Source organism: Periplaneta americana, chromosome 9, assembly GCF_040183065.1.
Source record: "Periplaneta americana isolate PAMFEO1 chromosome 9, P.americana_PAMFEO1_priV1, whole genome shotgun sequence".
In the NCBI taxonomy this organism is placed as follows: Eukaryota; Metazoa; Arthropoda; class Insecta; order Blattodea; family Blattidae; genus Periplaneta; species Periplaneta americana.
The window spans coordinates 95836522-95864427 of NC_091125.1; the positions used below are offsets into that span (position 1 = coordinate 95836522).

The 27906-nt window shown below is 34.3% G+C and overlaps 1 protein-coding gene across 1 annotated transcript; it reads left to right on the top strand.

Annotated features, from left to right (window-relative positions):
- cpb (F-actin-capping protein subunit beta) lies at window positions 1-27906 on the top strand. Its single transcript, XM_069835420.1, has 5 exons — window positions 1-300; window positions 825-1036; window positions 22104-22276; window positions 24725-24924; window positions 25860-27906. The coding sequence occupies exons 1-5, from the start codon at window positions 298-300 to the stop codon at window positions 26100-26102; spliced, it is 831 nt and encodes a 276-aa protein (XP_069691521.1). The 5' UTR covers window positions 1-297; the 3' UTR covers window positions 26103-27906.

Below are 27906 nucleotides of genomic sequence, written 5' to 3' on the forward strand. Positions count from 1 at the left end.
GCAGAACGGGTGTGTGTAATGTTATTTCGGATGTTGAACCGGAAATATATACAACGCATATTTGTTTCATTTACGTTGGCATTTTTGCGTATACTGTAAATTATCCATAGTCTGTAATTTGAGAAAATTATTTTAGATTAAAATGACATACAGATCGGCTGTTGGTAATGTGTAACCTTTTGTTGATTTCGTAGTAGGCCTATCTGTCGAGTAGTCACCATTTTTCTTGTGAACAGGTGTATGACATCGGTCATAATATTTGTGTAAATAGTAAAACGAACACTAGCTGTGAGCAAAATGGTACGTCTTACTTACTTGTGTTCAACTTATATGTGTGCTATTTACATGGACAACTTATTTTATGTCGTACGTTTATGTATAAGATTGAAAATAATTTTCACTTTATGCAGGTTCACACCCCTTTCCTGCTTTTGGGCTTCTTTGTATTTGCAAGCATGTAGCAACGTCTAATACAATTACAAATTGCTTGTGCCTCAGCTGAATTTTGAGATATTATTGGTAACAAAGGATCATATGTGAAAATCGTAAATAGTAATTAAAGTGTTTAATAACCTTACCTGTTTAAGAGGATAGTACATAGGCCTATTTGTCAGTATGGGACTATTAATTTAGAAGGAAATGTTGATTGCTTACGTATGTGGGTATTACATATCAGGTTTTAATTACAACATTTTTCCTTGTTACATAACGAAGTGAGGAGAATGTTCCTAACAAGTTTGAGATATATGTGGTTGATAATCTCTATGTAATAATGTATTTTGTTTTTTTTTTTTTTTTTGTATCTACTGCTTCATTCTGCATAGACGGATCAACAAATGGACTGTGCGTTAGATTTGATGCGACGACTGCCACCACAACAAATAGAAAAAAATTTGAGTGACCTAATTGACCTGGTACCCAGTCTGTGTGAGGACCTCCTATCGTCAGTGGATCAACCACTAAAAATTGCCCGTGATAAAGACATGGGCAAAGACTACCTCTTATGTGACTATAACAGGGATGGAGACTCGTACAGGTGAGTCTGTGAACGGGATGCCTTTAGGCTTAAATTACAAAATTCATTATGCTTATTTTTGTTTTCTGTGAAGATTACGTATTATCTAGTAACAGAGATTAAGTGAAGTGTAAATTAGCTGCGTTTACTCGTGTGTAATGAGTGTTATTTTATGAAATGATGTATTTTTGTAACCATGATAAGCCATTCTTTGAAACAGTTGCGATAGTAAAATTGTCTGTATGTTCTTAATTAATTGTACCATATTATTCTTCTGTGAGGAGAAATTTTTGTCATGTCATTAGTGCATTTGTGGAGCGGTAGTTGATAGTTGGTTCCTTGGAACTTCTCTATGAGGATGCAGTATACAGCAGTCAGTGCCTTGTAGCCAAATGAATTGGAGGAGATGCTGATGTACATAATTTTATGTGAGACAGGATTTTGTTCGGCTTTTTCCATTGCTTGTTAAATATTGTGAAATACAGGCATTGCGATGTTTCGAAGGTTGAATCTGTTTTCGTAATCATGTGAAAAAAGAGGTGATAGAACTGTCATATTCCAGGAACTGTTGCAGTGAAGTTCAACATTCATTTAATACCCTTTAGAGACTATTTTGCGTTGGGAATGATATCATTGTAAATTGTAAGTGTTTTTTGGGTTGCTGTATTCCGTCGTTTTTGCTTTAATTTATATTGCGCAGAACCTTTAGATTTCAACTCGAGATTTAATTAGAAAGTATTGTTCATAATAAATACTGGATGAATAGATTAGCCACGGATGTAGCTGAGACATTACATTTACATGCTATTCTAGAGTTGTGCTTTGGCTGATAATCTGGTTGGAGATTTTTTCTAACTGAGCTAACTGTAAGATGAATGTCGGGTAATTCATGGCGAATCCTTGCCATCTCTCTATCAGCAATTACATTGATGCTAAATAACCTAGTAGTTGATTTAGTGTCGTTAAGCAACAAAGAAAAGAAAGAACGAATGAAAGATTTTTCTGTAGTTGGTGGAATTTATATCCTGTATCAGTTTATTTTTCAGTAGCAAGCATTTAATTTCTTGCCATTGAATGTCTCTACCATATCTCATGATAGAAGAAGAATCGATCACCTTTTTCTTTTCTTCCTTTCTTCTTGCAGAGGTTCCTATTCTCAAGCTTGGAATCAATTTGCAAATGTTCCCTATGTATTTTTGCTGTGATTGTATCGTTAACAGTAATAATAATAATAATAATAATAATAATAATAATTTATTTATTTATACTGGCAGAGTTAGGGCCATAGAGCCTTCTCTTACATTCTACCAGGTCACAAAGTATACAAGCAGTGAAAATGTAACAAAAAGTTATAGAACAGCCTTGAACAATTAAAGAATAGTTCTGGGTTGGTTAAGATTTTAATGAAGTTACTTTCTTCAGAGAGTTAATCCAAGCCATTGGTTTAATTTTTAAGCATTCTAACAGTACATGTTGGAGAGCATAGGAATTTGTTGCTGCGTTTCTCATACTTGCTCTTGACCTGTAGATTTGAATCTTTCGTTCTTTACGGTACCTGTTTTGATACAGATATCATTTGAAGATTTTTTTTGTATTATATTACGGTCTTCCAGAAATTGAATTTTGTCATGATTTTATTTATATTTGAAGGCATTTGTTTATTTTTATTCGTGGTGGATCTAAGAGTTTTATATTCATTTGAAGCTTTTACATCTTCTTTGGATATTATATAAGCAGTGTAGTCTCGTTAAAAGTGAATTTATTAACACAGTTCGAGGAGTTAAGATTATTGTCAGTTCATAGTATTCAGTAAAATAAATTTGTATCACATTGAGTACATGTCAACAAATTAGTAAAATGTAAGCAAATTTCTGCTTTTAAGGAACCAGCTGCTTGAGCACCGCATCCATTTTAATCTTCGTCATATCGGGAATCAAAATTATACATGGAATACCAGCTGGGGTGCAAGTGCACCCCAAAAGAAAAACATAACATTATAGTGTTTCTATTGTACTACACACAAACAAATCTGTTTTAATACATATAATTACATATTAGTTTGCTTATTAAGTTGCTAATTGAAAGAATTCAAACATTTTAAAATTTGAATTTTTAGTGCTTTCTATCAGTGTAATTATTGCAAAATCATAAAAGGGGTTATGGTGATCTAAACTGACACAAACCAGTTTAAATACATAGAATAAAATGAAACACAAGGATGCAAATGGAATGGAACAATACTGTTTTCATGAAAAACAATCTCAAATTTGAATTTTTTTTAAGTTCAGACAGGATAATATTATAGCAAAGCAGCATAAAAGTAGCTAATACAGAAAAGTGTTATATTATTATATTAAAACAAAGTCATGAAGCAACAAGCCTCCAGCTTTCCCTGCAACAATTGTATGGCAACATTAGTTTATTTGGGGTGCATGTGCACCTCACTTGGTATGAGGAAGATTAATCTCAAAGTTTGGTTCCTATACTGGTCACAGTGGTTAAGGTGCACAGGAGTCTCAGTTGTAGGTTCGACACTTAACTTACCTGGTGTCTACATGAAACTTTCACATTGACAACGTGATGTTCTATGTTGTGTTGGATGAAGGTCTGTCATCATGTCGAACCCATGTCCCTGAAAATCCCGCCATTTGCTCTTATAGTATTAGGTATAGAAAATTGTTGATATGAGCTACCAAACTCTTTTTAAAGCAGGAATGTTGTCCATTCTGTGTGTGTTGTCTTTTGTTGTCCTATGTAGGACTGTACCGTATAAGTGTGGTGTAATAATTTGCATGTGAATTTGCTTTTATCTGATATAAATCAGAAAAATTGTGTTCCGCAAAAGTTCCGTGTATGATTGTATTTTATCTCTCTCTACTTAATAGATACAAGTGACATTTTCATTTTTCTATTCCACAAAAGTATTAGTATTGACGCCTTACTTGTATCTTTCACACTTTATTAGCAATTAAAGGGAGGTAATATTTTAAAGTATTATGAAGTATTTACAGGAAGTAATTTAATTAAGTGGTTCATTAAAAGTAGTGAAAATTGTTGGTAAAATTAAAGAGAATTATCGTGTATTTAGAGAAAGATATGAACTTTAATTTTGGCACTGTCTGTATTTAATTACAGTTAACGTTTTAAGTTAAATTCAGTAGAATGGAAGATCTTTTGCATGACATTGAACACATGTTGGGATACCCCACAAAAGAAACGAAACATTGTTACCTAGACCTCACTAACTACACTGTATACTTAATCATAGCACAATTTGAAAGTGTTTCAGTTATCTGGAACATGAAGAAAATAATTAATTATAATGTCACATGTCGGCTGTTAACTAATCATAAAGTATTCATAAATAATATACTTATATACAAGACGTACATTATTTTGTGGAACATAAAAATACAACTTCATTCTTTACAAGAACTTCTTTATTTAACATGTAAATTATTACTCCATACTTTTTTGTAGCATGGGCTCATTGTGTCATATTACCATTATATTGAGAAGTACAACAATTAAATTAATCCAAAGAGAGGTTACATATCATAATAGTTCTCCAACAAAAACTCGCATGGAATTCACATATAAATAGGACACTGAACAAAGCAGGAATAGCATCACGGATATGCCACCCTTGCTTTGACAGAACATGGGGGACTAAAACCATAAATTATGTATTGGTCTTATTTTGCGGTGTTCAGATCCATAGTCACATGCTAGCTTGGCATGATGGTGAAAAGCAGAAGAAAAGACACTACTAGTACACTACAGAAAATACAGAGGCTTGTACGACGAAGTGTGTGTACCCGTCCTACATCAGCCATAGAGGTGATGAACTTGCTCACCCTGTATTTACAGGTCAAGAAGGAGGCTAGAATAGGGCAACGAATTTTAAATAAGGAGATATGGAGAGCCACCTTAAGGTCCTAGAGGATGTCAAAAGCAGGCAAATAATGAAGGTAATGTCTGAATGATCAAATGACATCAGCATTATTATTTGACAAATCATTTCAAATGGTACTAACTAGCCACAATTTTGGGAAACAGTTGGATCCACTTACAGAGATGGTTCACTCGTTTGATGTATGTATGAAACAATGGAGAATGTTGGAGCTGGTGTGATCATTAAAGGATCAAATTTTACCTTATCAAAAACCCAATAATTGCAGATGTACTTACAAGTCATAATCCTCTCAAGTATTGTCTTAAGAAGATGGACAAGACTGATTGTGATATCTTCCAACTGTGTCTGTGCTACAGTTATTTACTTACATTTGTGATTAGTAGAAAATAAGATTTATTCACATGGTTATGGATCCGTTAATAATAGAAGAATTAGAAATAGCACTAAAAACAAACAAAAACAAGAACAGTTAGGAATTGCTGATATAAAGTACCAACTCAAAAATGATACAATTACTTTTCTGAATATTTTACATATAAGCTGAATGACATACTATATATCAAAACAATGAAAAGTAGTCCTGATTTTGTTTTTTGTAGGAAAGGAGACCGTAATAATTGATGGGTGGGTGGGAAAAGTGCATTCACTCCATAAAATTTGATATTAATATTAGAGGAGAAAAATTCGCTCCAGCGCTGGGACTCGAACCTGGGTTCTTGATTCTACATACCAAGCACTCTAACCACTGAGCTACGCCAAAGTTTAATCCACACCACCGGATCGAATCCCTCTCCTCTAATGTTTTTCCCTTTGTGGCCTTACTCCATGTTCGATCACCAAATCACTCAATTGAGCGCGCTCCATGTATAATGGCAATTCACTTAATATAATATGTCAACATATATGTAGTCCCCCAATCGGATCTCCGGGCGGGGACTACTTTAATGATACAGAATCAACTAAACATCTTACAATGGAATGCTGGCGGTATAATGCCCATTGTGCAACTCAAACCAAGAAATGGATTCGGAACACCTCAAAATCTGTGCTTCAGTGGCTGGTCATGATAATATCTTTGAAAAATATTGGAGTGCAAGAGGTCAAATGACTTTATTGTCAAACGCCTGGCATTAGAAAGCAACAACAACAACATATATGTCGAACATGGAATAAGGCCACAAAGGGAAAGACACTAGAGGAGAGGGATTTGATCCGGTGCTGTGGATTGAACTTTGGCGTAGCTCAATGGTTAGAGCACTTGATATGTAGAACCAAGGACCCGGGTTCGATTCCCGGTGCCGGAGCGAATTTTTCTCCCTAATATCGATTATCATAACAGATAGATTCTGTAGGACAAAAAATTAATCTTTCCATAAAAGTTGTTTTCGAGAAAAATTATTTTTAAAGTTTAAATAATTCCCCAAAAATCTCGTTTCTGTATTTTTACTTCGTGATCCTCTTATAGTGTTTGCTAGAGTATTGTTAACCTTTCTTAAAAATGTCTGGTCAATTTTAATTTAAGAATTTGAGTTTAAATGAAAGAGAATGCTGTGAAAAATTGAAGTTAATGCACTTTTCCCACCCACCCACCAATTGTAATAGTTATTGAGGTGTATGTTTCCTTAATGTTCCATACAAAATATATATGTTAGTCTAAGCTATTAGCAGGATGGCCAAACTGAATATCAAAATCTTTCATAAGAGGAACAACATTGATTTGGAACAGGAAAGTTCTGTTTCCACCATGTCTTAATTCTGAAACAGATTCTGGAAAGATGAGATTTAAGTCTTCAAACTCATTTTCTATTTTCAATTATACCAAATTCAACATTATACACAGAGAAAAGCTCGGAAATTATGAAATATAAAAGATACCGACTCCACTCTTAAAAACCTTAGAAGCTGCATGTGAAATACAACAGTTAGTGTAGGCAAACTATCACAGAAGAGAGAAATTATTAACCAAAGCATTTTACAGGAATGTACACTTTAATCTCGTCTATTTCAGATACTTTTTTTTTTGTTGTTATTTTTTCAAGTTCTGAGAAAAACCTTCATATTACACAAAGTTATAATTTAAAAATTTCAACAACTAAATACAGAGTTACGGCTATCAAAGTTAACTTTCCAATTAGATAAAAAAATTGAAAAATTTTGTTGAATGATGACATTAAGATCTAGAATAGAAATTAAAATTCCAACATATTGTATAATATGTGGAACTTTTAAATGACAATAAAAAAAATAGACAGAAATTGTGCAAAGTTTAGGTGGCCACTTAGTACCTAGGATAATGAAAATTAGGTTCTGAACAGAATAAAAAGAAGAAAAATTGAATGAGCAGAGATACGGTTCTTACTAGGTATTGGATTATTTATAGTTTGGTAATTAAAATAGCTCTATAACAATTGTTGCAGCATATTTAACTTATCAGATTCTTCTGAGTACATCAGCTGTTACAATACACCACAAGTTCGACACTGTTTGAAGAACAAGATTACATTGGGAGTATAGTCTCTGAATCAGAACAAGCTAGAAGTATATCCATGTATCAGAAGAAGAAGAAGAAGCTATTGTTCCCATTCCACAGCATTTCCAAGAAAAGTAATTTAAAGTAAAATATATTATTTGTCAAATAAATCTCTGCTTTTCCAAGTTTCATTGTCATTCTCTTATATATTTTAACTCCACGTTTACTGATCTCACAAGCTCGTCAAGATGTTCTGCATGTAGCGTTACCAAACTTTCACTAACTTTCTGTGATGACGAGAATTAACAAAGTGATAACCATAGGAATGCTTGCTTCGATTCTTGATTTTGGTGCAGATTCTGAACATTTCTTAATCTCAAATACAACATCAGATAGTATTATACATCATATAGCCTATAACAACTTGTTTTCACTTACTTCAGCATCAGTGTTAGTTTGAATGTTTGTGAGGTAGTGGTGATTAGTGAGGAGGAAAATTTACAGGGAGAGAATGTACTGTTCTTTCTTTAGTTTGTGATTATGTCTCTGTTTACTTGCTGTTTGTCATGTGATGCAAATATTTTTTTTATTAGTAACATTAGTTGCAATGTGAGAGGTTCCCTTTTGTTTTGAAAAAATACAAACTTTGGAAAAAAAAATGTTGACAGTAATGACGAGGACAACGATGATAATCATCATCATCATCATCATACTCTCCGCGAAATTTATCTGGGCAGGTAAAAGAGAGACGTGCGGAGGATAGAGAGGTCCCTTCTAGCAGTAGCGAGGTAGGAGAGGAGAGGATGGTCTACGAGATGGGTTAAGTACATTTTCTTGCTTAGTGTGATCGAAGAGTTCATTGTACTTGCAATAGTTTCGCATTCTGTGAAGATATATTTATGCAATGACCAGTAGTAATATGAGATGCAACACGGTTATACACAGTAAGATGAGGGAGATAATAAGGTCAGTGGTTGTTTGTTGTGATCAAGAGACAAAAAAGAAATGTGTAATGATAATAATATTAATAAGGCAACCAAGAGAGCTGCCAGATACACAGGTGTGAGTCCAGGATCTATACTCAGAATAAGGAAAGATGCACAAGAACATCCGAACGAGAGACTAAAATCTCCTGGTGAGAAGAGGTAGGTTAGCACAATGATATTAATTTGTGTATTTTTTTAAATACTAGGGCATTCGAAAAGTAATGGCAACATAGTTACTGTTTCACACTAACGAAATATGCTGTCAAGAAGGACATGATATCATGGCTCGATAAGAAAGACATTCCTGTTTCATCGTCTAAGGGAAAATGTTATTTGATGGATCTAATTAACACACACAAACAAATAGAGAAATTATTCACAGTTGATCAGTTTCTGAAACAGCATGGCCATTGAGTACTTCGACTCCCACCATACATGTGCGATTGCATGGTCCAAGATTAAGCACTATGTTCGTGAAAACAATCCTGCTGGTGACCTGCCACTGAAGACATTACAGGAGACGACCAAAGTTGATGTTGACCAGGTGATGAGTGAAGACTGGGTAGATTTCTGCAACTACATGGTGCATCTCGAACAGGACTACTGGAAAAATGACGCAATGATGGAGGACACCATTGACGAATTTATAATACGTCTAGACGACGATTATGATAATGAAGAGGCAGAAGAGGAGGAGGAGGAAGAAGAAGAAGAATGTGAATAATAATGACTGTGTGAAAGTGAAGTTTTTTGGAAAACCAATCACTTCAGACCTATAGTGCTTCTACTTGAAAGACTTCATGTATTGCATAGGCTACCATCAGTAGATTACGGTCAGATACGAATTGTAATAATTGGAGTTTTCTCCATATACTGTATTGTACAGAGACGAAGAAAAATGTAATTTATTTATATTTTTTATTTTCTGAATTCATACACTTTCACCTAATGGAATGCACTGAAATTAAATACCGAATGATGTTTTTATAACTGCTGCAGCGACAGTCAGGTAGCTAGCAGATAGCTACAGGGCAGTGAAAGAGAGCACTAGAGAACCTAGCTGCCTAAATAAATTGCATGAACAGTAGAATGCCGCATAAAATAACTAAAAAAAATCTCATATAATTGGAAGGTATCCTATGAAATAAAAAGTTGGTAGATGAAATTATATTTATTATTTAGATTTAGTTCTATTAAAGGGTAGATTTGAAATGGAAGTTATCACTTTCGAAATAGGATTTATATTGCTGATATAGTTAAAATTAAGTTTTATTATTATTATTATGCCCAGTTAAGCTGTTTTAGTTGTGCTTGCTTGTTGACTATTCCTCATATAAGTCCAGAAGTTCTAATTTTGCGCACATATTTTCGACAGATGTTGCATTTACTCATCACTACTGTCTACTGCATTAAGACTGTGTTGTCAATAACATCAGTGATTTAAGGACCACTTGAAGAATATGGGGGATTATATTTATTGCATTAATATTGCTTGTATATTACTTACTTACTTACAAATGGCTTTTAAGGAACCCGAAGGTTCATTGCCGCCCTCACATAAGCCCGCCAGCGGTCCCTATCCTGTGCAAGATTAAGCCAGTCTCTATCATCATACCCCACCTCCCTCAAATCCATTTTAATATTATCCTCCCATCTACGTCTCGGCCTCCCTAAAGGTCTTTTTCCCTCCGGTCTCCCAACTAACACTCTATATGCATTTCTGGATTCGCCCATACGTGCTACATGCCCTGCCCATCTCAAACGTCTGGATTTCAAGTTCCTAATTATGTCAGGTGAAGAATACAATGCGTGCAGTTCTGTGTTGTGTAACTTTCTCCATTCTCCTGTAACTTCATCCCGCTTAGCCCCAAATATTTTCCTAAGCACCTTATTTTCAAACACCCTTAACCTATGTTCCTCTCTCAGAGTGAGAGTCCAAGTTTCACAGCCATATAGAAGAACCGGTAATATAACTGTTTTATAAATTCTAACTTTCAGATTTTTGGAGAGCAGACTGGATGATAAGAGCTTCTCAACCGAATAATAACACGCATTTCCCATATTTATTCTGCGTTTAATTTCCTCCCAAGTGTCATTTATATTTGTTACTGTTGCTCCAAGATATTTGAATTTTTCCACTTCTTCGAAGGATAAATCTCCAGAAGTTCTAATTTTGCGCACATATTTTCGACAGATGTTGCATGTACTCATTACTACTGTCTACTGCATTAAGACTGTGTTGTCAATAACATCAGTGATTTAAAGACCACTTGAATTTGAATTATATATTTATTGGACCAATAATGCGCTCATATTTCCGCTTTATTCCTCTTCCAACTCTTAAGTGTATTCAATATAATTAGTATTGTAAATTCTTTTCAGTGCTATTTTTTTTTTTTATTTGTATTTGAATTGTTCTTTAGGCCAGGTCACCACACACTCTACCCGCCATTAGAATAAATAAATATTTGTTGCAGATAGTACCTTGACAAGATTTGCAATTCAGTCATCATCCACAGTTGCGTAATTTTCATTGCTAAGCTAGTATAAACGACTATAATGTATGTAGTAATACATATATAGCTAGTTGGCGATGTACGCAATAGAGGGGGGAAAAGAACTGACTACATCTCTTGGCGTAGTTGTCTCATGAATGATGCCTTTTTAGTGTCATTTGTCATTTGTGACAGTTGACTAAACAAAAATGTATGTAGAATGTATGCCACTATTGAGATTTGAAAATGCAGTAACCTCAATAAGACACGCCCGCTTATTACACCATCTCGTGTAATACACTTTTTTTTTTGTCCAGTTCCTGCACATTTCATATATAACACCTTTATAAAATACGCCATTTGTTGTGCTCAAGTCCTGCATAATACACTATTTTTATGGAATATTTTCGATGTTATTGTTGTTTTCTAATCCAGGTGTTTGACAATATAGTCATTTGACCTCTTGCACTCCAATATTTTTCAAAGATATTGTTATGGCCAGCCACTGAAGCACAGATTTTGAGGTGTTCCGAATCCATTTCTTGATTAGAGTTGCATAATGGGCAGTTAGGGGACTGATATATTCCAGTGCTGTGCAGGTGCTTGGCCAAACAGTAATGGCCTGTTGCCAATCTAAATGCAGCTACAGACGATTTGTGTCGTAAATGGGGAATTAACTGTGGATTATGATGCAGAGAGTTCCATTTTTCCCTTGAGATTGTGTTATCAAATTTTGTTTGTTGAAGTCTAAGTATGTAGATTTAATAAATCTTTTCACAGAGTAATACGTAGATTTAGTAACAGGTCTGTAAGTAGCAGTGCTGCCCTTCTTTGCTAAAGCATCCGCATTCTCGTTTCCAAAGATTCCACAATGGGATGGTATCCATTGGAATATAATTCTTTTATTTTTCAGTAATGTACTGTAACAGCCACGAAACATTTTGGGCATTGAACTCACTGGTGACATTAACGGTATTCGACCCTTTACCTGCGCATTTAAACATTCATACTGTACAATACCCCACCCTCTTGTTACGCTCTCTTATTCGACTCTTTACCTGCACGCTTAAAGCCTGCATACAGTTACAATACTCCACCCTCTTGCAATAACCCTCTCTGTCAAACAACATTCCTCAGTTGGCTGTAATAAAATTCTGGAAATTTTTGCTGATCAGTTTGTTGTCCTTAGTGTATTGAAGTGTCTGTGGGTGTGATTACAATGAGTGTTAAACGAAAAGCACTTTCTGTATCGGAAAAATTGGAAATCTTTCTTAAGTATGATGAAAAGAGTACTCTTAATCAGAAACAACTCTCTGATTCATTAGGAATCCCATCATCGACATAAGGACGATGTTAATAATAAATCGCAACTCAATCATTGCAGCTGCAACGTCAGGAGAATGAAAGTGCAGGAGAGAAAAGTGTGGTAAACATGAGGACTTGGAGTACACGCACACAGCAAACAACTATAAATGACTTTTTTTCGAAAGAATTAAGTACAGTTGTTGTTTAGTCAACTGTCCGAAGACAGGTTTACATACAGTATTGTAAATGTCTTTGACGTACAGTATAGTAATTACATAATGGAATAATACTGTATTATCTTTCATGACTCGTGTATTTCAATAAAGAAAAATGCTAATAGATACTGTATATAACTCAAAATTAGTATACCTGCCTAATACATGGTTTACACGTAGTCACTTGAACAGCAGCTTATTGGGGCTTTACTGTAGTACATGTATGTATTGCTGTGTTGATTTTGGAATTCGCTAATTGTTTGGAGGCTGTGTAAGAGAATTTCCGTGAGAGGCGAGTCTTGATATGCAAATGAGCAATAATACTGTCTTTGATATCTTGTCTCTAGTTATACTTGAAAGCATTCGTGATAAAAACGGATTAGAAACTCCAATTGATAAGATTGCAAGCTGTCTGCTGTGATAATGCGTCGTCAGCAATCAGTAGAAAGTGTTTTGAGTTTGGTATCGTACAATATGTTAAATAGTCTTCAGTTTGGCAGATATTCTGTTCTTTACTTATATTTTATATACATACATAAATTGATGGCGTACCTTATTTTGTAACTCTAGCATAGTCTACACTATTTATCTAAATAGGAAATTATTATATTCACAATATTCTCTATATGATCATTTTCCAAATTAAAATTTGAAAACTTATTGGCGTTATACATATGCTTTGCATATACTGGCAAGATATTGGCGCATTAGTATTTAGATTTACGTCCCCCCCCCCCCCCGGGAACTATTACGAGATCTGCCTTCCTGTAATGCAGTTTTGTGCCAGCTGTTAACCTTCACATCAGACTTTAGAAATTGTATTGATTCAATTCAGGATAGACCTGCAGTGTGGATTAATGTAATGTAATGCATGGTGTGATAGCCCATAAAGGGCCAAGGCTGATCAGCCGACTGCTGGCCTCATGTTCACATGCCTGAGTAGAGGTGAACGATCATCCAACCAATATGGGGATAACATAAAGTAATGAATTATGTCTATTAGTAGTGGGATGTAATTGTTATGGTGACTCTTCATTGAACAAAATATGAGTCTTAAGAATGGTGAATTAAAGGAGTCGTCAACATGTCCTTTTCTTCACCATTCTTTGACAGAACTTATTTCGATCATTAAAGTTTTTCAGTGAATAACAGTTTGATGTTCCGCACATTAAAATCTTTGGCCATATTCATGCAGTTGGCAGTGTCTGCTGATTGTCATATATTATGTGAAATGATTTTGTTTTGCATTTTGTAATTCTCCGAAAAAATTAGTATCTTAGCCACACTTTGTGTGCTTACTCCAACTAAGACTTTTACCCACTCTAGAATTATTCGAAGTTACACCATCAGCCTTCCTGTTGTATTTCATGATGGTTATTGAAGACATTATTAACATTTTACCAATTTTTGGCCAAGCATCTGCATAGAATTGGAATATATCAGTCCCCTAACTGCCCATTGTGCATCTCAAATCAAGAAATGGATTCGGAATACCTCAAAGTCTGTGCTTCAGTGGCTGACCATGACAATATCTTTGAAAAATATTGGAGTGCAAGAGGTCAAATGACTTTATTGTCAAACGCCTGGCATTAGAAAACAACAACATTTTACCAATTTGAGAAATTGATTTTTCAGTCTTGATCGAAGTTTGACTTTTTAATCTTGTTTGTTCTCGTTTCATTAGAGGTATGACAACCCAAACCATTAAACATTAATAGTAAGCAATACACACTGATATGGGTATCAAGTCAGTCTGAAATGCAAAGATTTGAGTCTACATTGAATACCTAAGTATGAGCAACAAAAGTTTCTGTTATGTATTATACATTTTTGTTACATGTTTCTAATTAATAGAGTCGAGAAACTGGCCCCTCAAGATAATTTCCTCTCTTCAAATAAAAAATTGCATTCATTTTTGTAGATAGGTTACTTATTCCTTTCGACTTATGCTTACAACAAAAGCCTGTATTCTCCTCACTTTTTCGAAAGCTTTAGAAAAAATCGTACACTGACAGCTAACAGAAAATCTGAATGAATATAAACTTTTAGATATATTTCAATCTGAATTCAGATCAGCTATGACACAGCTATGGCTCTACTCAGTGTAACTGAAGACATTTGAAATGCTATGGACAGAGGTGAGGGAACAGCAGTTTGCTTCCTTGATCTGAGTGGTGCTTTTAATACAGTAGATATGGAATTGCTCTTCGCCAAATTAAAGACTTTACGCCTTTCTGGTGGTACTATATGAGCTGAATGGAATTATTCTTGTTTGGCTGCCAGCAGTGCATCTCTAATGGCAATCATTTTTCTTTGTGATCCACAAAAGGGAGTGTTCCACAAGGCACAGTCTCTGTCTGCTGCTATTATGTTTCAATGAGCATAGTACATTTTTGCTACCATCTGTATGCTGATGATCTCCAGTTTTATGTACTTATTATTTATTTATTTCATACTCTAGACACTTGGAACAAAGCCATTTGTCTTGCACGAAGTGAGTTCATACTGGCACTGATGTTGAGAACACTGCACTTGATCACATGTTCACAGTCCATGATTGAATCTGCTTTATAGAAAACACTTAGGGGATGAAAGGCTGGCTAGCTTGTGAAGATAAGCAACTAGGCAATCATGTCCAGTGATTGTCCTTACAGCTGCAATGATATCTCAGGTTTTTCTCCAATAGAAGTCTGCACAATTTCTTGTTCGAACTTCGTTGTTTGAATTCATCATAGATTTCTTCTTTGGATGTTTTATTTACCAATCCGGTTCATTCGAGGCTTATTGTGAGATTTGAAAGCAGCTATAAAATTACTGCCCAACAGGTTGCCGGCCCGAAAGGATAGAACATTATCAGAACAACTGCATAAATCATCTGCATTGCATGCGTAGAGATAGAATCCCAAAAGTCGTGCTCCACTATCATCCAAGCGGGAAGAGATCTCTTGGTTGTCCAAAGAAGCACTGGATTGAAAATTCAACTGTGAGATCGTAACAGGCCATATCGCCTAATACTTGAAGAGAAGAAGAAGAAGAAGAAGAAGAAGAAGAAGAAGAAGAAGAAGAAGAAGAAGGATGTTTTATTTATGTATAATTTAGCTGAAACCTGATATCCTTCCCCATTCTATGAAGATTTTTTTTATATATATTGAGGAATGGGTTTCAGCAATCCAAGTTGATAGTTGAAATTCAGATGTTGCCAATGCTTGTATTGCTGATGTTGAGTGGCTAAGTGTAACAGCATTATGAAAGCCATTTAGGCATTCTATGTACTTTTTCGACCTGATATATTAAATTATACTGTCCACAAATTACACAGTCTTGATATGGACGTGCAGATTCGGACTTAGATTTAATGCAACTAATACTCAGGCCATAATCATCAGAGACAGAAGGCTGCTGAACACTTTGAATGATAGTCGTATTCTGGCTATTATATTTAATTATATTGAAATTCCATCGTCCTCTATCATGAAACTTTTTTTTTACAAGAAAGTATTTTCTTTAGACTGTTTTAATTTAAGTAAATATGTGTTATATGCATGACGTTTCGAAAATTATAGTTACACGTAACAACATGTATACAGAATAAATATACAGAATAAAGAATATAATTACAAACAAGAGAAATAAAATAATACAATCAATATAAAAAAGGAGATACAGTAGTATTAACAAAATTTGAGACCGAATGAGCAGCGCTCGTGTTCGGTCGCAGTTCAGATATAATATCTAGGAATATATTTTGATAACGAACTAAGTTGTAACTATGAAGTAAAGCAAACTTGCAGTAAAATCTTCTCATCTATTCACTTGCTAAGCCAGTTCAAGTATTTCTTTCCCATGCCACTAAAATAGACATTAGTTTAAACTTTCGTAATGCAGACTTTAGCTATTGTGATGTGTTGTTCAGTGAACTTACATACCGAACTCTCGAAAAAATTATGTGTATAGGATACGTGTGCAGTGTCTGACGGTCTGAGGTCAGGGTTATTTCTGTGCATTATGAATGAAAACCGTAAGTGGGACAGTTTTACCTGTATTATACATGGAAAATTGAAAGGAAGTTCAAAATGTGACACATTCGGAAGTGCGAAAAACGTACATGTCTACAGTGTATAAAAACGGGATTTTACTCTAGTTTTATTAAAATTTTAATTTTCTTAAGACTGGCTCGAATTACACGGAACCACGAAATATCTTTAGTACTGGTACCGTATAATGGGGATACTTGCAACAGATATGTGATTCAACAGCATTTTACACAAAACTGGAAATAGTTTTAAAAAAAGTTTTCTGCCCAAAGTTTAGTCCATACCAGTAGAATAACATGATATATACAAATTTTGTTTGTTCATTTTGGTTTTTTTAGAAATAAGGGGAAAACATGAATGTTGCAAATTGCCCTGCTGGTGAGGTAACTTGCAACAGTAATTAAATAATACTGTAATGTAAAATTAGCAGCTAAATTCCTTGCAATACTTAATACCTTTTTTTTATATTTATGAAAACACACAAAATTTCACATTATTAAATACGGTAAGTTCATAGAATTTGCACAGTGAAACTGGAACTTTTTTTGTTTCCTTGACCCCTGATGTAAAACAAGAAATCATTTTCCAAATTAACGTAAGCCTTACATAAAATTAGTAACACTTCCATATCACAACATGCATTATTATAGTAAAACTCTGAATGAAATTTGTTTTGAGTATTCAGTTAATAAAACCATTTGTTGAAATACTTTCAATTATGATAAGTATAAATCTATGATTTGCTCCACAAATTTCAAACACTTAAATACTAAGAGTAGGTGTGGCAAGTTACTCCATCAGAAGCAGTAATCCATAAAATTGTAAATTTACACATTATTCAACACAACTATAGGACAAAATATTTCTTTACATCATATTTAAACCATAATTACCAGATAAATGCTCTCCAGGTGCACTCTTAAGTATCAACAGCAGAAGTTTATCATATTTTGATTTTCGCCACTTCACAGTGATAACTTTTAAGTTTATAAAATAATCTCATAAAAATCAGAATTGCCACCTGAAACAATATGTTTGAGATAGAACACACACTGCTAAAACAAGTGACAAATGAAAAAGTTGAGGTTGAAAATAATAAATGTTGACAAGCATGAGAAATTAAAAATACACCTTCATACATTGTTGCAAGTATCCCCATACTACAGTATAAATATTAATTTTCATTCATTATTTTATTGGTTTCTTTGATTCAAATTGTCATATTTAATATAAAAATTATAATAAAATTGTTTAACTCTTAGAATTACATGTGTTCTAATTTATTATTGTATTGTTTTCTGTAATGCTATTATTTGCTATGTATTTTTATACTGGTTGAGTGGAAGAGAAGGTCTTATGATCTTAACTGTGCCAGTAAAAATAAATCAAATAAATAAAAGCTTGGCCTTGTAACTGACTATTGTTCACAATATGCAGAAGTAAACACAGATGGAAATTGAGTGCTTACTGTTTCACTGCCTACCATATTCCTTTCATTGGGATGTGCATACACACAAGTGACCCACATGATAGCATGAACCACTAAAATTCAAAGATTCTGTGCAAGAAAGGGAAAGTGTAAATAGAGTATTATAGTGTGCTAGTGTACCAGAAACATTTGTTACACTGTGTAGTGTTCAATCAATTATTATTAGCTTAATTCGGCACTTAAGTCATATGCCTAGTCAGTTTTGTAGTATCAGCAATGTTATGTAGGCTAGTTTACATTACTTAAGTGAATACGAGAAAGTATGTTTACTTTTACTGCCTGATTTGTTTTATTTTTTCTTCTGATTTATTGATTAGAAATATTGATACTTAAGTCAAAACCTAATAAGGCATTAAGATCCAACAAAGAATATGACCAGAAATCACTGAAATGATCTGTTGAGAATCAAACCCCTATCATCTGACTAAGGATTGGAAATAGATTTACTCTTTCTAAGGGGTGCTAGAATGATTATTATATAAAAACAAACAATATGTGTCTTTGTTCTAGCAGTAAAGAAGTTCAATTATTGTTGGAGAAGATGTAGGTTACATGAGTGTAAAGTTAAAATATCAAGAACTATGAATTGTGCTATATTACTATATCTAAAATAATAACACCGGAAGTGGTTGTTATCAAATGGCGATTAGGTTGTGTAATTTGCATATTTTCCAAGCATCACAGTGTAACACAGTGCCTTTCCTTCTTGTTCCAATAATACTTCAAGGTTTTCTCATATTAATAGATGTTTTCATTAAGTTTATATATCATGTTTTATGGCATAATGAATAGATACTATTTATGTTTTTCGTGTCACTTTTCATATTACGTTTGACTCAATATATAGGCTTATATGGACACACACTTTCCTCTGTAATTATTCATAGAAAGGAAATAGCAATAAAATTCATATTTCCTCACCATTATCAAGAAACATTTGTTTCTGTTTTCAGTTGTATTCAATTGCATACTGGTTCTGGAAATGATGGTTGCTTACAAATACATAATTTACTGTTAGATTATTGTATTTCTTGTGATAGTTCAGAGTGGAAAATTAGTCATTTGCGACTTTCTGTGGGTATAGATTGAAATTGGAAGACTCCATGACACTTATCTTACGTGCTACAAAATGTCTAATGTAAATTTAAATCTGTTATCAGTTGTATGGAATAATGTTTTTGTAAATAGGTAAACAAGTTTTAACTCGTTATATATGCTCAAAAACCCTATGAACAAGTTACATACTGCATATCCCAAGTTAATGCAAATAATGCTCTCTTTATTTGGATATAATGTTGTTAATAATAATAATAATAATAATAATAATAATAATAATAATAATAATAATAATAATAATAAGTGCCTTGTGGAGCTTCAGTTGCAATGTTATACATTCACTTGGCATAGGTAAATGACTTCATTCTGTATTTACTTTTTTGGTGTAATAATTCGATCAGAAAGAACCCATTTCAGTAGCATTATGTCAATTCATTCTTAGTTTGATAGCACATCGTAATACAGAAGTCTGATATTAAATGCACAGGGCCCTGAATATTGAAACTTGGATTATCATACACTGCAGTGAAGGCATGTTTAAATCTTAACAAAGTTAGTAAAATAAAATCTTTCTCTACTTACTGCAGATGAAGTGGGAACTCATCAGCATCTTGTTTTGGTGAAGTATCGCCAATTGGGAGTAAATTCATAGCATTGAATCTGGCCTTTAATTTTGAAATACTGTGGACGAGTACCGGGAATCTGAGTTTTGGAATACTGAGAATGAGGCAAATTCCATAGCACTATTATAAGATCCTATGTTTAGCATGGAGTTCTTATCAGATAACATTAATTCTCTAAGTTCTTTGTTAACCCTTGTATTCTTTACAGGAAGTAAACCATTGTGGCAGCTTGATGTGAAATGGTCCACTGTTTTCTCGGCCACGAAATGTTATGCCTGTCAGTGGTCGCAAACATTGTGCATTGGACCTTAAGTATGAAGGGAAATGTCTTTTTTTTTTTTTTCTCGATTTTGTCACAGTTCTGTGTGGATAGCTTATGCATTCTATACTGGCACCATCCATTCTAAATAAAAACATACAATCATGAAAATGTTGATTCCTCGCAATTGTTATCAATGCAGCACACTGTAACAAACTTGTTTTTACTTTATTTATCGATGCCCTACCAGGCACCTGTTGGACAATCTTGGTATGCAGAAACTGATAATTTGCTAGGAGACGTCATTACACATAAGCCAGTTTTACATTAAATATAAACATCTTTAGCACGACTTGAGAGTCCTCCCAAACTCTGAGATCTTCTCCTCAGAGCGTGAGTCCTTATAAATTCGATCAGTCAAGGCCTACTGTTGTAAATAATAATTATTTATGGTACAAGTTCTTAAAGGTTTTCTTTTTGGCTCAAAAAATTCAAGCCTTCTATTTCAAAATAGTTTCCCGGCTTATATTGATATATTTGTCAGTAAATAGGAAATATCTATAGTTGGTCATGCAGCTATTTCAGCACTTATTTAATCACTCTGGTTATTTATTGCAAATGTTTTGCTTCCTAAGCTTGGGGATAAATTCAGGTTCTATGGAGAATATAGTAACACATCTTAGCCATTGTTAGTAAGAGTACCTTGACTTGCGTGATTTTTGTGCAGTGAAAATGGATTTTGTCATGGAGGATGATACCTTTAGCTCAGGAATGGAGAACTCTTGTTGTAAACAGAGCAGTAAGCATGAGTATTTACATACAACATTAACTAAGGTAGCAGGAGAAGCTGAGTTGTCTGAGAGAGGCTGTTTCCCATCACTGCTTTAGACAATTTTCATGCATTCTGTTTGCCTTTCAAAAGACTACAATACTATGCTATGTTTGTTGATCTCAGTGAAGACTGTTTTCTTATAATTTTACTTTATCCTTTTTTAGTGATGGTAAATCTCAGTGGTTCCATTCTTTGCAGTCTTGGTTTCTGGTGTTTTCATCAGTTGACACAATTTTATCCAGGAACTTAATGACCCTATTGGAGATGTTAACATCAAAGCTCAGAGCTTTCTTACTTTCTTTTCTTGGATCGGATTTCTGGGAACCTGTCTTGAGAAGTTTGGCTGTAGGTGGTTAATTTACTCAGTGCTACTAACACTGATATCTACTTTGTTGGTCATTTGACAGACACTAATTTGTTGGTTTTTCCGACTAAGGAATTCAGTGCTTTGATTTTTTTTTTTTTTTTTTGACAAGTTGCAGGAAATGCAGTATGTGACATTTTAGAGACTGTAGTACTCCTATTTTTAAAGCTTCGCACAACTCATATACTACTGAATTATACAAATAGTTTTTCCGGAATTATGCTACAGATCTTCAATAAATTTAAAAACCACCACTTCCTTCTGTATAGAGAAACTACATAATTCACTGTGCAACAGCATTTCAGTCACATATATCTTCTGTGTCTGTTTTCTCCTACATTATTGATAGAAAAATATAATAGCAATGGAAAATAAAAGCTTGTATAATAGACTAGTTGCAACTAGAATTAATATGAGTGGACATTTGTATGCATATAAAAAAAGGGGGAAAAACGAAGTCCAGATCTAATTGAACCACCTTTTTACATTTCGTCGGTTTCTTGGTAAAAGTGACCAAGTCACATTCCAAGGCTTCCAAGCATTATGAAAATATAAGACATAATTTTATACTAAAAACTGATAATATACCACATTAACCTTTAAAATGACTTATTACTAACATCTAATGAAGTACAGTTATCTTTGAATGGATAATTAAACCTTTAAATGCCTTTTCCCAACAATTTTGCATTTTGGACTTTGTCACTTTTACCAAGAAACCGACGATTTGCACTCATATTAAATATTTATTTTTGTTTATAAATTCAAGTTACAATAAAAGTCAACTGTCATTTTGTCTGTGGATTAACATAGAGCCATCTCTTTCTCATTGAGATTGAGCGGCTCTCTTGAAAATAATGCAGTGTGAAAACTCTTAAAATTGTAATTGCTTCTTGCTCATTTTCATGCAGTTTTTGATTAATTTAATGTGCTCCATAACTGGTGCACTTCATCATGATGTATTGTATTGATGCAGTATTATTGCATGAATTCATTCATACTCTGTAGATATGCAGTTCATTAATATGCATTTTCTGTTCTCAGGTCACCATGGAGTAATACATATGACCCGCCACTAGAAGATGGTTCTATGCCATCAGAACGCTTGAGAAAGTTGGAAGTAGATGCAAATCATGCCTTTGATCAGTATAGAGAAATGTATTTTGAAGGGGGAGTGTCCTCGGTATACCTTTGGGACTTGGACCATGGATTTGCAGGTATTAGGATTAGAGGAGAATAGATTGGTGTTTGGTTGTCAAATTCATTGAAAGCAACAACATTTATATTTTCACTTTGTGGAATTATGATAGCTCGAATATTATCATCTGTAAAAAGATTATCATAGCATTTGATTATTATTCATATGTATATTTAAGCAGAAGTGTTTATTATATTGTAAATTTCATATTGTAAAAGTATTATTTTTCCTGGAACATATATATATATATTTTTTTTCATTGGTGTATCACAGTGGTATTCAATCTATGGTATGCGTACTCCCAGGGGTACATGGGGTTCCAACTATGTCTGTAAAAATGTTGACATATTTATTTTATTATACTTGTTGACAATTTTATTATTACAGTTTACATATTTTCTTTTACAATATCAACTCTTGTTTTTTCTTGGTTCAATAACATTTACATAATTCATTACTATCAGTACTGCATCAATAGCTACTACTCTATACATAACAGTAATAATAATAATAATAATAATAATAATAATAATAATAATAATAATAATAATACTTCTTACAGGCTTTTAAGGAACCCGGAGGTTCATTGCCGCCCTCACATAAGCCCGCCATTGGTTCCTATCCTGAGCAAGATTAATCCAGTCTCTACCATCATATCCCACCTCCCTCAAATCCATTTTAATATTATCTTCCCACCTACGTCTCGGCCTCCCCAAAGGTCTTTTTCCCTCCGGCCTCCTAACTAACACTGTATGCATTTCTGGATTCGCCCATATGTGCTACATGTCCTGCCCATCTCAAACGTCTGGATTTTATGTTCCTAATTATGTCAGGTGAAGAATACAATACGTGAAGCTATTATTATTATTATTATTAATAATAATAATAATAATAATAATAATAATAATAATAATATTTTGCATACAACATAAACTTCAATCACAGTCCTTTTTTCTTTGTTATTTATAATTCGCGGGTGCTCGTGTAAAGGGGGTTAAGTCAAATTGCAAGGTTTGTAAACTTCTCTCCTTTGATACTGAACAAAACCCTTTTGTCGCAAAATATGGAGCACTGTAACTGCATCATAGATGGAAGAATGACTTAACCCCTTTAATACAAGAGAAAAGTAATTGTGGATAGTTCAAATCTGTACTTATTCCAATTTAGCCAAATCAACTTAACCCCCTTTACACGAGCACCCGCGAATTGCAGTGCAGTTTGGGGGTACGAAGGTGAAGAAGAATGTAGTTTGGGGGTACGCTAGCAAAAACGTTTGAATGACACTGGTGTATCACACCACTTGCAATTCAAGGCTATCATCTGTAATGCTTCTATCATGGCTCCCTTTTTAAATTATATTCAATATTATCATGATATTGCTTTCTAATAATTTTTTAGTTCTTTCATTCAAATTCTTGCTGTCACATTAAAAATGTTAGTGATGTTGCAAAGTGTACCATATTCATCTTATTGTTGAATTTATGTAATTTTTATGTTTTTAGCTTCTTTACTGCCTCATTATCATCATTCATTATATCATAGAATTATTTTTTTTGGAACCTCTCTTCTTGAACCAGGTGATGTGCCCCTCTAATCTCTAGCTTTAATTTTGAGATTGTATTTCATTCTTTACTTCTGTTCTTGTGTTGTGGCTGTTCTTTTATGGTGAATCTATTATCGGTTGTTTTAGTATTGCTTTCATTATAATTTCAATGTCCCCTGTGTCATTCATGTTCTACGCTTTTTGAATTTCTGTACTTAAGTTTTGTCTCTTCAGTTTCTTTTCTGCCCACCACCAATACAACTACTGATACAGTCGTGTCTTATTGCTAGTCACTGTTACTACTACTACTACTACTACTACTACTACTACTACTACTACTACTACTACTACTACTACTACTACTACTACTGCTGCTGCTGCTAATGCTACTACTACTTAAGTTTACTACTACTACTACTACTACTACCACCACCACCACCACCACCACCACCACCACCACTATTACTACTGATACTACTGTCATGTTTGCTGTTCGACTATCACTACCACTGTCATTGCTACCACCACCACCACACCATTACCATTACCATTACATATTGCTATGACTGCTTCTTTTCTGTTGCTATAATTGCTGCCACTATTGGAGCCCATGTGCTGCTTTTAAGATCTCCATATTTTTCATGTCTTTGTTGCCCCATTTTCATGAAAATAAATTGACATAACGTCTTTTGTGCACTGGATATTTTATAACTGTGAGGTTTGAGGATGAAGGTAGTAAAATTGTTATGAAAATTGCTTAAATGTTGGAAGGAACAAGGAACTCCAAGAAAATACAGCTTCATGTTGTCTTTATGCACTAAATATTCATACTTAAACTCTGGCACGTAAAATGCCATTGAAATTGAAACTGATGTACGATACTTAAATTTATTTTACTAAATGCTTAGTGTGTTCTGCTTGTAGGTGTGATTCTAATCAAGAAAGCGGGTGATGGCTCGAAAAAGATCAAGGGTTGCTGGGACTCGATCCATGTGGTGGAGGTGCAGGAGAAGACAAGTGGACGCAGTGCCCACTATAAGCTTACTTCCACGGCCATGCTGTGGCTGCAGACCAACAAGCCAGGATCTGGTACCATGAACCTGGGTGGCAGTCTCACCAGACAAGTTAGTTTTGCATGTCTCTATGACATTTCAACAGAAGTGAAAGATCGTCCTTGGTGGTCTACTGATTTCTGTATTTTCTTCTGGGTCCAAATATCATGATGAGTTAACCCAGCTGAGGGCGATGGATTTTTTCAACAAAGAAAATCCAAATGCAGCTTTCTTTGGGAGGGAGCTAACACTGGGTGTCCTATGCCACACTGTGTTTTAGATCTGACTTAATCATGGACATCTGCTACACTGATCAATCTTACCCTACCCATGAGGTATTCACAGTCACTATCAGTATATATACTTCTGGACAAGCCTTAACATCCTTGCCTCATCTCTCTGCCCGAAAGTAGCTTTGACACGTGCCAAACTTCAGATTTTACTGAGTTGCCACTTCTTTTACTAAATACATTATAATACTATGTTATGAACCCTTCGATTGTTACAGTCATGTTGTTTAGGAATTAAAATTTATTACAGACAAATTAAGAAAGTGCATGTGAAGATTAAAAAATGTAAACCTAAATACAAACCATTTATAGCAAAAGAATGGAAACACGACAAATAAATTAGCAGGATAATACAGATAAGTACAGTTTAAAAAATTCTGACGTTTTCAATATATGTATATATAAATGTTAACAGTATTCATAAACTGTTGTTAAATATGGCCATAAAGTCATTTAAATATGCGCTCCTGCATATATGACATATGTCTAAAATGCAGGTAGTAGGTCATGATGATACAAAAGGAGGAGAGTTCGGCCAGCACCGTGGATCATGTCCTGGCACAGCTCAGTTGGAAAAAGTACTCAGCATGCAGAGGTGAGAGGTCCCGAGTTCGATTCCCCGTGCCGGAACGAATTTTTCTCAAATTAATAGACATCTAGATTTTGTAGAATTTGTGGAGTTATTGATCAAATATGAATAATGATCCATTGTTGCAGGTGGAAAGTGACGCGAGTGTGAGTGAAGCATCACCCCACATTGCCAATATTGGGCGGATGGTGGAGGAAATGGAGAATAAGATTCGCAACACGCTCAACGAGATCTACTTTGGGAAGACCAAGGACATCGTGAATGGGCTGCGCAGCATCCAGCCACTTGCGAACCAGCAACAGCAGGATGCTCTGCGGCAAGATTTGGCGGCGGCGCTGATGAGGAGGCAAGGTAAAGGCGACGCCAACTGAAGTGTGTGCCGGCGAACTGGACGCAAACTGCCGCGTGCAACTTGGAGTGGAGTGAACCGTGCAACTAACATGTCCATACTGGCATGTACTCTGGACATATTAGTTGGCACGTCATCTGCAGCCTGACTTGCTTCTCTTTGTTCGGAACTGCTCCCTCTGTGTGCTGAACTGATCACTTTCCTCTGCCTTGAGTGTGGTTCATTTGAGAGATGCTGGAAATGCTGTCACCACATTATTTATCCATGGGAAAGTTCACTAATTCAGCGAATTTGTTTCATAGTTCTGAACAGAGAAAGAAATGTCTGATCTATCATTGTGATGGCGTTTTGTTTGGATTATTTAAATTGTTGGAAATACATGTAAAAAAAAACTTGTGATGTTTCAAAGGTTGAATCTGTCTTCATATGGAAAGAAAGGACACTTATTGTGGCCTGAAGATGACAGATGAAGTTAACTTTAACCTTCAAAACGTCTTGTGTTCTTATATGTATTTACAACAATGTGAAGTAATATAAAATAAATTTTTCCTGTCTAAAGATTTCATAGTTCTCGTTTAAGCTGAGTCATTAAAACCCTGTACTCTTCGATATTAACATTAAAAAGCTGAGATACATTATGTGAATATGACTGCTGCTGGGGAGCAGAGTGGGAGGTGGATAATTTTCTTCTAGAAAGCAGGGGCAGTCAGGGTTATATACTTAATATTACTTCATTAGTTATTTTCAGTCACAGTACTGCTCTCTTTGTTATAGGAACGTTGTTATGACATTTGAAGCAAATATTGTCTTCTGTATCCAATTCTGGAAGTATTATCACATTTTATACATACATTCTACCTACTTTTATAATAATTATTGTTATAGGTTTCAATATGAAAGGCCTTGTAATACAATCTGTCTTGACATGAATTTCTGTAATTATATACTTCTTTCAGATGAATTTCTATTTTGTATTTATATCTGAGACAAGAGAGTTTTTGTCATCCTTATTATTTGGACAGAACTGTCATCTATGTTACGTACAGTTTGTCCCAACGTTTTGTTTTCCTTATAAGTTGTAATTATGGGATTTGCTGGAAAAAGGACACACAGGTCATTTGTCATTGGTGCATATATGCATATTTGCTGGAAGAACAACATATATACACCAATAACAAATGACCTATGTGTCCTTCTTCCGGCAGATCCCTTAATTATCGTTCTTTTTTAGTGATTTGTATAGTTGCCTTGCGTGTAGCATCTTTTCATTTTGTTTTGTCTTTCATATTATTGGTGCTTGTGATATTTCTTCTTTTATATCCATATTGTGTTTGTCCTACATTAAATAACATGCAGTTCTTTAAAAAATGTCAGGTTTTGATCTTTTCTTAGTGTTCAAGATTCGCAGCCATATTGTAATAAAGGTAGACTGCAGCCATATTGTAATAAAGGTAGACTATTACTCATTACTTCAAATATTTTCATGAGTATTTTATTTCTTGCAATTTTTCTTGAGCTTCATTCTAATGTCTCATAGAATAATTGGATTTACTTTCTCTCCTAAATCTGGATTTTATTCTCTTGGGCTCTTGTGACCTATTCGTTTCAATTACTTGATATTTAATTTTGCCAGGTTGATTTTAAGTCTCTCTCCCTTACCATAACCTTTTTTAATTATCCATTAGTGTGTTTGAATCTTTTATATTACTGAAGTATTTTTTCTGTAGACATTACTAATATAAACTTCGGCAATAAAAAAAAATAAATTCATAATGCTTCAAGTAATAAGAGCACAGTAAGAAACAAATCTGCTGAAATACAGTATA